Source organism: Humulus lupulus, chromosome 5, assembly GCF_963169125.1.
Source record: "Humulus lupulus chromosome 5, drHumLupu1.1, whole genome shotgun sequence".
Lineage (NCBI taxonomy): Eukaryota > Viridiplantae > Streptophyta > Magnoliopsida > Rosales > Cannabaceae > Humulus > Humulus lupulus.
In genome coordinates this window covers 13,140,495-13,151,348 of record NC_084797.1, presented here as the reverse complement: position 1 = coordinate 13,151,348, position 10,854 = coordinate 13,140,495, and the positions used below count along the sequence as shown (strand labels likewise).

The 10,854-nt window shown below is 29.7% G+C and overlaps 1 protein-coding gene across 2 annotated transcripts; it reads right to left on the bottom strand.

Moving 5' to 3' along the window:
* Positions 1–2,646: 2,646 nt before the first annotated feature.
* On the bottom strand, positions 2,647–6,742 carry LOC133834474 (uncharacterized). Of its 2 annotated transcripts, none has more exons than XM_062264097.1 (11): positions 6,420–6,742; positions 6,097–6,298; positions 5,632–5,714; positions 5,362–5,462; positions 4,776–4,871; positions 4,621–4,674; positions 4,362–4,510; positions 3,784–3,901; positions 3,570–3,657; positions 3,099–3,256; positions 2,647–2,916 (listed from the first exon to the last, which is right to left on the bottom strand). In XM_062264097.1, exons 1-11 carry the CDS (start codon positions 6,535–6,537, stop codon positions 2,887–2,889), a joined length of 1,197 nt encoding a protein of 398 aa, XP_062120081.1. In that variant the 5' UTR covers positions 6,538–6,742; the 3' UTR covers positions 2,647–2,886. The 2 variants fall into 2 exon arrangements, with proteins under 2 accessions (XP_062120081.1, XP_062120082.1); XM_062264098.1 differs by having other exon boundaries at positions 3,037–3,256; positions 6,420–6,722.
* Between the last annotated feature and the right edge of the window lie 4,112 nt (positions 6,743–10,854).

The window sequence follows — 10,854 nt, the reverse complement described above, 5'->3', positions numbered from 1 at the left end:
AAAATCATCATGAAATGGCATCTGTGCTACATGATCAACTGTCGGTATGAAAGGGTTTGATTCAGGTACAGCAGTGGCTACCAGCACCTCCGGATTTGTTTCTGGAACATAAGTCCCAACCTCACTACGAGTATCCTTAACAGTACTTGGTGGAGGATTACGATCAACAATGATATTCTTCTCCACCAAAGTCACAAAAAGGGGAACAAATTCATCTGGCTTCTTCAAAAGCATTGACAAATATAAGCTTACACCCTTGTCATTCCTTATAAGTTCAGGCCGATACATTAACCCTTTCATATACTTATAATTCACTTCTAATTTCAGGTCATACTGTACTTTGTCAACCTCCAGCTCTGAGTACAAAAGTTCAACAAGTTGTGAGTAAGTTATGTCCTTCTCCAACTCGAACGTTAAATTTTCGGCTCCATTAAAAACCCAATCTCTACCTTCACGCTCCCAAACACCATTATACATTAAGTACGCGAACAAAGTTGACCCTATCATGTACAAAGAAAAAAAAAATCAGTAAATGGCAACAAAATGTCGAAATTTAGTTCAAATGTTTTGGCATCGTACTAGTATTGGCCCATATCGGGCGGTATCGGGCAAAGTTTTATTTATGTTTTTGATCACTTAAAACACTAATATCGGGCAAGTATCGGGTAACATCGTGTACCATCGTACTATTAGGTCCGCAGTAACTTAATAATAACAATCGGGCATATATCGGACTACTATCGATCCATTATCGTACTTAAAATGGTGTATAGATTTAAAATAATAATCGGGCAACCATCGGGTAGCCATCGTACCTTAATGACCATCGGGTAACCAAACATATCGGGCAAGCATCGGGTGGCCATCGGACCTTCATCCCTAACCTTGAAACTCAACAACTATCGTGCCTGTATCGGGCCTCTATCGGACACTATCGTGCATTTAGAAAAAACTCTAAGAACCCAAAAAAACGCAGATTTTCACATAACACGATTTTCACAAAAAAAAAACAGCAAAAAATACCAACAAACTACAGATCCAACATCTAAACAGCATTATGAATCATAAAAGCAACCAACAACAACAAGAATCAAAGAAAATTACTTACCCATTTAATCTCTTCACTATGAGCAAAAATAGCACAAATCTTGGTGTTTCTCCTCAAACAATCCACAATGTCCGAATGTGTATCTTTCTTGCAAGATTTTAGTATAAAAATCTTGTGTGTAAAACGTATGGTGAAGAGAGGTAGAGAGGAAGAGGGAGAATAGAGAGGAAAGGTTTTATGAGAGGGGTATTTTTGGTATTAAATGAAAGATGAGCATTGATATCATATGGTGGTTAACTTTGGTTCAAATTTTAATTATTAAGCTAATATAAGCATGATTTATCAAATTTCCCTTATAAAATTAGTATGTGAAATTAAAATTTGTAATAAAAAAGGATCATGACTCAAAAAGTGAACTTAGTTCCCGTTCATTAAGATGTAATCTAATGCTAAATTCAATGTAAAATCTAGTATTAAATCTCCCATAAAATTTAAATAAATGTTATATTTGGCACCCATATTTAATATTGCACTCCAAGATAATATATTAATGAATCCATTAATGTTTAAAAGAAATATTAACATAATTAATGATCTATTAATATTCATTGAAATATATATTTTTATTATTGAAAAAATATATCTTTTATTTTATAATTCATATAATTAAAATGTTCATGTAAATTTAGCACAACTTTTGAGAAACGATATTATTACTCTTAGAACATTCTCAATTGATGTTCTACTCTATCCTTCAAATTATCTAATCAAAACTTTATTTTTTTTATTTTACCTCAAATTTTTACATTACATCATTAATCAATTTCTCTATATTTTTTTTATCTATATTATTTAAATATTATATTTTTAAATATCTTTATTAATTAAAATAATAGAAAAATAAGATAAAGAATAGACAAATAATGAATTTAGAAAGAGAAATAACAAAAATGACTAAAATAATAATACAAAATGTTTGAAGAAGAGGTAAGCATTAGTTATATGTGAAATTGAAAATATGATAAGCTAAAATAGAGAGTGATTTAGATCATCCAATGAAGTGTGTTTTTTTATGATTTTGAGCTAAATTTTATAATTTTAACTATTATAAACCGATTTATGATGCCTTCACTTGTAATTGAAAGGTAGAGTGCAATAAGGACAAGAGAATATTCCAAGGTATCCTTGGGAAGCTACCTTAGCTTTTCTTGAAAAGGGTATCTAATTCAGCATAACAAAAGAATCTTCCTCTCTCCCTCTTAAAAACTAAGAAACTTATTTCTTGGTTTACATGGGCGTTCATAGCCATTCTTGGTCTCCCAATAAATCATAAGCAAAAGCAAGTGCCAGGCAAGTTCTTTTCTAACACTACCCATCCTCATATTTAATACCTTCTTCTAAGCTTGCATATTATATTACTACTAGTTATTATCATCATTTGATTCATTCTTGCATGGAGAATCGACAATATAAGATAATGCATCATGCGTTTGCATGCAGTTGTTTTCATTGTTTTATGCTTATTATGGTTAGAGAGGCTTAAGCTGCTGGTATGTGCTTTTCTTGGTTATTTTGTGTGATTGCCTTGTTACCTCATCTTAAAGGTGAAATCTCTAGACATGTATTGATTTGATGTATTTGATACAAAAGTATGTGTTACTGCTATTGAAGAAGAAACAAAGCAAAATGAGATGAAGGGAATAAGATCTCCATAAGGGATTCCCTAGTGAACCTTGTATTGATAATAACATACTGGTTCACTTTCACATCCTCTCCCACTCTACCAATATATATATGTATAAATATATATATATTTATACATATATTTCAGTAACTGCTCAACTGCATGCTGAATGTCGACCAAATCCCTGGAAAAAGAAACAAAAATTGATTTGTTTTAACTTTATGAAAAGGTGGGCTGTATGTATAGTAGTACTGAAAACAAATGGTATTTATATGGTATAATGGGGTTACACAAAAGAATTTACCAGTGGAAAACAGGAGTTGTGTGACCGTAGGTTTATTATGTATGAGAAGCTCCGACTCTTACCGGTTTCAAGTTTCTCAGAGTCCTCTTTGAAAACTCAAATACCATCACAAAGAGGCCAACTATGTACAATAGGAAAAGTTGCAACTTTTCTAACATGTTACACGTAGAAGAGCCATTGCTTGCTCCCTCTGCATTTGTTCTTCTTGTCTCCATCCATCCTGATAAAATCAATTTTTTAGCAAAAATAGAATATATAAAGATTGGTAGCGGACTTGAGATTAGGGAAATCTTTTAATATCTTATATTGGTCTTATTGTACATATGTCAAAGACCACTAGGCACCAGCTATGTTTATTTCAAAAGAGCCCAATTGTCATATAACATATTGCAATTAGCTGGTTCATATTGCTATTGCTCATAAAGGTAGGGATTCCAGATCCAAGGAAATCAGAGGGTGTCAACTAGCTCGTGATATACTATAGAAACTCATATGAGGAGGAAAATTTATTTTGTTACATGTAAAATGCTTACCGGGTTTCTTTTGGGGCAAATTTGTCCATTCGTGTGGTTTCAACTGCATTTTTGAAGCATTGATCAAGTCTAGAAGAGCTTGATTAACCTGAAATGAAATCAAAAGTATTACGGTTTCATTTCACTGTTAGCAATGAGTAGATCAAAGTAGAGTGAATTCTGATGTAGCTTCACCAGTTATTGCAAAATGAATATCTGAAGACACAGCACATACCTCTTCAGTCCTCTCATGGCTCACTAAATGGCCTCCGTGAAGGTCTACCATTCTAGCTATAGGATACAGTTTCTCAGCCAGTCTCCTTGCATGATATATTTGAGCAATGACATCATGCCTACATTTCCAAAAAGGACATGAAATTTTTTATTTAATATAGGGAAGTGGTAAATTATGAAAACTTAAATCTGAGAACTCTTAATGTTTTATGACATTTACTGGTTTGTGATTTATGTAATACATAAAGGAATATTGCCCATATGGGCATTCATCTCTTAGAAATGCCACTTCCAAAATACCAAGTGCCAATGCCACTTCCAAAATACCAAGCGCGGTCACATAGTAATCATACATAGCATGTAGAGAGAAATCCAGAAATGATGGTTTATAGAAAGACATTGGCAGAAGCTTTCAATATCATTATTTTAAATGTATTTGAATTTCAATGTTGCTAAACAATATATTATCTTTGATAGAGTAGAAGTGTTTGGCATCCAATCATCTATGCATTCTACAAAACAAGAATTAAATATAGGACAAAAATGATGAAGTCATAACTATAGAGTTCAATCATGCACCTTCCATGAATGACTGAAACTAAAAATCCAGCAGACCCAATCAATTCGATTTCTGATCTTGTCACTTTATGAGTCCAGCATGCATTGACTTGACCCTCAAAACCATAATCAGACTGCATCCCAGTTGCTGATATACCTTTCACATATTCCTGCAGAAGACATGTTATCAAGTTACACGAGATAACAGGTAAATTTATTGGATTCTGCTTTTCAGTATAGAAACTTTACAACACATTGTGAGGGATTAAGTTCTTCTTACTTGGTATAGGATTGCTCTTCTTGTGGTAGATCCTACATATTCCTCAAGATACTCCTGCACATGTTATTAGCAATTGTGAGCGTTGTTTATGCTGCTTTAAATTGTCTGCCCTTCTCCATAACGAACAGTGAGACAGATTCAAGAGAAACAGTTACCGTTGAGTAGTGAGTATCCAAGTCAACAGCAGCCCTCTGTTCAGGAGTCTTCGCCCTTAAGAAACGAATTGCAATAGATAACGATCGTCTGTCAATCTGTGAGAAGATTAATCAAACTTAATAATCTAGTCACAAACTAAGCTCAACCGGAAAAATGAATAATTGGCGGATGACCAGTGACAATCATAATCTATGCACAGGTAATGAAAATCTAGTTAAAAAAAAATTAACAAACTTTTGTACTAGATAAACATACAAGTAGGAAATATAGTGTATTAGCTATGAAGCAAAGGCAAAGGGTCTTTCTCCCACTAGCAAACGATAACAATTCACAATCTCTCTCTCCAAAGAAATTTTTTTATCCAATTTCTCTCTTTTCTATCTAAAACAGTACCCTCTTGATAGAAAATTGAGATTAAGAGATACATTTCAAAAGACATGACGTAAACAACCAAGCAAACATGATAAATTGAACCCTCATAAAATTTGAATTCTGGTTTATTAGGTTGTGCCCACTTGTTAAATTGTAACTTGTTTTCTAAGAATCCCAGCTCTCTGTTAATTATAGTTTATTTTTTTAAAATACCTTTGGAAAACATTCAAATCCACCACCCGTAACATTTAGCAAAGCCAATGAAAGAACCCTTTCAGGCACCGTTGTTGCTAGTTTTGTAGATATCATAGCTCCTGTCATCAAAGAAAAATTTAAATAAGACAGCGGATTGGACTCAAAATGTAACATATATATACATATATATACACGCCCATTTGACACATGGTGTATATATACATTATATACACATATATAACGTGTAGAGTAATTTAGCATAAGTACAAGTATTACAAGTGAACTCACCCATTGAATGACCAAAAACATGGACCTTTGTCCAACCCAAATGATCCAACAAAGCAATGGCGTCCTTTGCCATAATTTTTGTACTGCACCAGAAAAATCACGGACCACCGTATTAACTTCAGTTACTTTTAGCTAAAATCTTAAATCCATAAAACTAACAAGTACGTTTGAATAGTTATAACAGTCTTTTCCCTAGTTTTTTCCGCACTCAATAAAAGACAATTTTGGGAACATAAAACACTCAACTCTTTCTCTTTGTTAAAAAAAGTAAAAATCTTCCCAAAGGGTTCAGATATAGCTAGCTAATTTTGATTTAAAGCAATCCAATCAAAATTGAAAAGATTTAAAGTACAATGTATAAACAATAAAAAACTAGAGAAAAGATGAACCCAAATGCCCAAACTTATATAGAGTGAAACTAATCTAAAATTCGAAGAATCTTGTTACGAAAATGGTGAAACTCACGTGTATTCGGACTTTTTAGTGGGCACAGAGCTCCGACCCACTCCACGATTATCGAAAGCACAAACCTCGATACCATCACCGCTGAAACAAGCCTCATTGTCCGAACAATCGCCGGACGGCGATTCGTCGTCGTCGTTGGGCGTCTCGGTTCCCGTCAGCCCTCTAATTTGAGGTCCCCAGGACTCATGGGTACCCGCCAATCCTGACCATTGATTGAGATGGAGAAGAAAAAAAATTCAACAATCCACAAAAATTGGACGAAAACCCAATTCAGATATGAGAAGAATTCAACGAAAAAACGATGAGAGTTTGAATAAGCTAACCTATAATGAGCAGAACCTTAGTGAGTCCGTGACCGTACGTTCTGTAAAAAATCTTGACTCCATTGTTGAGCTGCGTGTCCGGTCCAGTTTTCTGCGACGCAATCTCGCAATAAGGCATCGTTTTCTACAATATGTGAGAGAGAGAGACGGAGAGAGCGGTGGTTGTGTGTGCTTTGTCTGAATCCGAATCCGGAAAGCGAAAGAGAAATGGGTTTGGGTATTTGCAGCAGCCTTTTATACAGGTCCAAGATGTTGGGCGGGACCACGTGGCAGATAAGGAGTGGTTGTGTGCCACGTAGATGGTCGGCTTCACGACGCCCATATATGAGGTCAATCAGTTCTAAGTCAACATATTGTAATGATAATAATCTTAAGGGAATAGTCATTTTTTATTTATTTAAAAGAATCTTCTATTATTTTGAATTGAATACTATGCGTGAGCTTTTTGAATTTTAATCTTTTACTATTATATATATAAAGTAATTTACGAATTTCATAATTTAATGTTACTTTTTGAACAATTCAATATATTTAATATATTTTTATATAAATATAGTTATATTGATTTGATTAAAGTGTCTAACTAATCAATATTGTAATTAAAGAAGTGGGGTGGTTTTTTTATTAACGGGATATTGATAATTATTGTGGTCTTATTTTATCTGAAAATCAAAATTAATACTTAAATAAAAACAAATAAGGAATAAGTGTGGGCAGGATCTTGACGAAATAAAAGGCAGAATCTTCTTTCTTAAATGGTACATAAGGTGGGCAGGATGACAGTATTTGTCATTATGAGTACAAAGACTACTTTCAACATTGCATTTTTTTCAAATAGTAATTAAAAACAACGTCCAATACACTTTTGTTTAGTTTTAAAATTATAAATATTGTATATAATTTTAATAAAAATTGGTTTACTATCTTTTTATAAATATATATTTATAATCGAATGAATTATAGTTCTATATTATATATATAAATATTTATTTATATTAATAATATTTACATATATGACATCTAATCATAACATTGATATATATATATTTATATGATTACATGACGTATATATAAAATAGAATAATATTTAAACATAAATTAATAATAGAAATAAAATAAAAATAGAAAAAGTCATAGACAATAGTATATATGCATCACTTGATAAAAAAAGCTCCAATCACTTGATAAAAACAAACTATCACACAAATTTATAAGATAAAAAAATAATATGCATGTCTTTATTATTTTTAAATAAATATGATTTAATTATCATAAAATATTATAAATATATCTTATTTTAATTAATTAAGTTATTTATTTTTGTTTAAGTTTGTGTTTGTTATAGTTTTGAATTTGGCATGACAACAAATGATTATATATTATATGTTTAATATAATATTAAGTTTGATTAAATTTTATTTAAGTTATAAAATATATGATTTTATTATTTTTAAATAATTATTATTGTAAAATATCTTTAAAATATCTTATTTTAATTTATTTAATTATTTAAGTTTAAGTCATGTTTACAATTTACTGTTAAATATAAGAATATTCTGTTAAATATAAGAATATTTCGTTAAAGTTAACTGGAAAAAATTAAAAAACCCTTAAAACCAATAATTTCCGTTATCTACACACTTTTTATATAGAATAGATGTGATTGATTTTTGTATTTTGTCGAATAACAATTTAAATCTTGTGTGTTTACAAAATAGATCAAAATAATATCTTAGATTCGATTTTGGTTAATATATTTTCAAATATAATTTTTCATTTTCAGCTCATCGACCTCTTTCTTCGCTTTTATGAACACATTACATATTCAATGACCCAATAATTAATCATATAATTAAAAATATTTCTTAAAAAATTGAGTTCAAGGTATTAATTTGATCTATTTTGTAAAATACACACTCTAAATTATCATTTAATTAAATACATAGGCCGATTGTGTATTCAGAAAAAATACAAAAGCTAAAATGGTATTTTTTCTTTTGTTCAATAATTTTATTATATTATTTTTTTTAGTATATTAATAGCTTGGATATTTGTAATTTTATTTTTGAATAATATTTGTTTTGTAGTATAGGAATAGAGAGGGCCAATTTCATGCTCTTATCCTTTTCTTTTCTTTGAGGAATAATAAATTCATAGTTTATGAATATATTATTTTGATAACATTTTATTTTACAAATTAACGTTATATTATTTTATTACACTTAAAATTAAAATTTTGTACTCATATATATGATTCTATTATTATTTTTTTGAAAAAGATAAATGAAATGTTCAATTACGGTCATAGATAACTCTATAAAATTATCGGGCAATTTTTGTATAGGGGCTTCATTTTAAGCCCTACCGGTAGGGCTCTCGGTGTTCTCAACTCGTGAACAGTTTTCAACGCGATTTTTTTTATGACCGTGTATATTATAGCTATTTAGAGCATCCTGCAGATTTTCAGAAAATTCTGAATAGTTTACAGTACAAAATACTAGGTTCAAACATGTTGCATGGGTGACTAATTTTTTTTATGCGCGTGGAAAATAACATGTTTGAACCTAGTTTTCGGTACTGTAAATTATTCAGAATTTTTTGAAAATTTACAAGATGCTCTAAATAGTTATAATATACACAGTCATAAAAAAAGTCGTGCCGAAACTATTCACAGGTCGAGAAACATTGAGAGGCCTATCAATAGGACTTAAAATAAAGCCCTACAGAAGAATTGTCCTAAAATCATCACGGAGACTAGATATTGTCAACAAAAAAAAAGATGAGAGATGTCTATAAAATGTGTGAGAGTAACTTTAAAAATTAAGTCATATTTCAAATATATTATTTAGTAGTTTTATGTGAAAATTTAAATTAGAAAGAAAAAAAAAACGGATTATAAGTGGTTCCGTCCTCCATGACAGTCTAGAAGGGTGGAGTTGATAGCAACAACAAAAGTTGGATTGGAGCACGTGGATAGATCATAGACGAGATAAGAATTATGCATGTATGTATCACTAATTCACAAACAAAAATTTATTGTCTTATTTGTTATTAGAGAATATATATTATTCAATAAAACTAAATTATAAGTCTTTGCAAAAATACAAACTAATAGATTAAATAAATATTACAATTCAATTATAAAAATAAGTAAAATAGAAAGCTATAGAAGAAGAATAATACAACTTAAATTATAAATAATACAAATAAAGATGTAGACTAGAATAAAGAAATAAAGAATAAGACTTCTCACACAACCAAAGTGTGGAGTAGTGAGGATCACCAATTTGAATAAAGTTCAAAATATTTATCTAAAAGCTTTTTTTCTCATATTCTCTAAGCACTAAGAGACTATCAAGTTTGAAAATAGTTATTTGGAATTATCAAGCAATTTGGTGTATTTTCTAGCCAATAATTTTGTAGATAGAAAATGACGTGATTACAAGTGAGCATTAGACTTCTATATAGAGTTTTGAGACACCCTTATCCCCATTGGTTGTTACCAATGTTTAATTGAATGTTTATGAGATTAAAAATAAGATTTAAGAGTTACTTAGGATGTTAAAACAATTCAAATTGGAAAACTTTTGTTAATAGAGCACTCCCAATAGATGCTCTACTCCATTATTTAAAATACCTCCCCAAAACATATATTTTTCTATTTTACCTCTAAGTTTTACATTATACCATATATCAGTTTCTCTATATATATTTCTACATCATTTAAATATTATATCTTTAAACATATTTTATTAATTAAAGTAAAATAAAATAATTGAAAAAGAAAAAAGAAATAATAAATATATACTAAATGGGAGAGAGAAAGCTTATAAAAAAATATTAAAATATTATATAAAGGAAATGTAAATGTTATGTAAATGTAGATATGGATTAATTGGAGTTTGTGCATAGTTATTATAAATATATTTATAAAGGAGCTAATGGAAGATGTTTTTGTGAGTTTAGCTAAATATTATAGAGAAAGTGTATTACAAAATACATCACCAAAACATATTTTTTTATAATTTACCTCAAACTTTTACATTATACCATACATCAACTTCTCTATTTTTTCTCTACATCATTTAAATATTATATTTTAAAAAATATATTTTATTCATTTTAAGAAATAAAATTATTAAATATAATAGTATCACACTCATATATATCTATATACAAAAGTTTATAAAAAAATAATAAAATATTTATAGTTTGATGAATAGTGTTTCACTACATATAGAGAAATACTATTCATTTAGGTAAAAAAATATAAGTTTACATCACCCATTAGAAGACTATTTAACAATTTTTCTCTATATTATAAAGAATTAGACATTTTAGCTCATTCATTAGGAGTGCTCTGCCAAATTTAAAAATTAGAACAAATATAAACTTAAACAAAAATAAATTAATTAATTAATTAAATTAAGATATT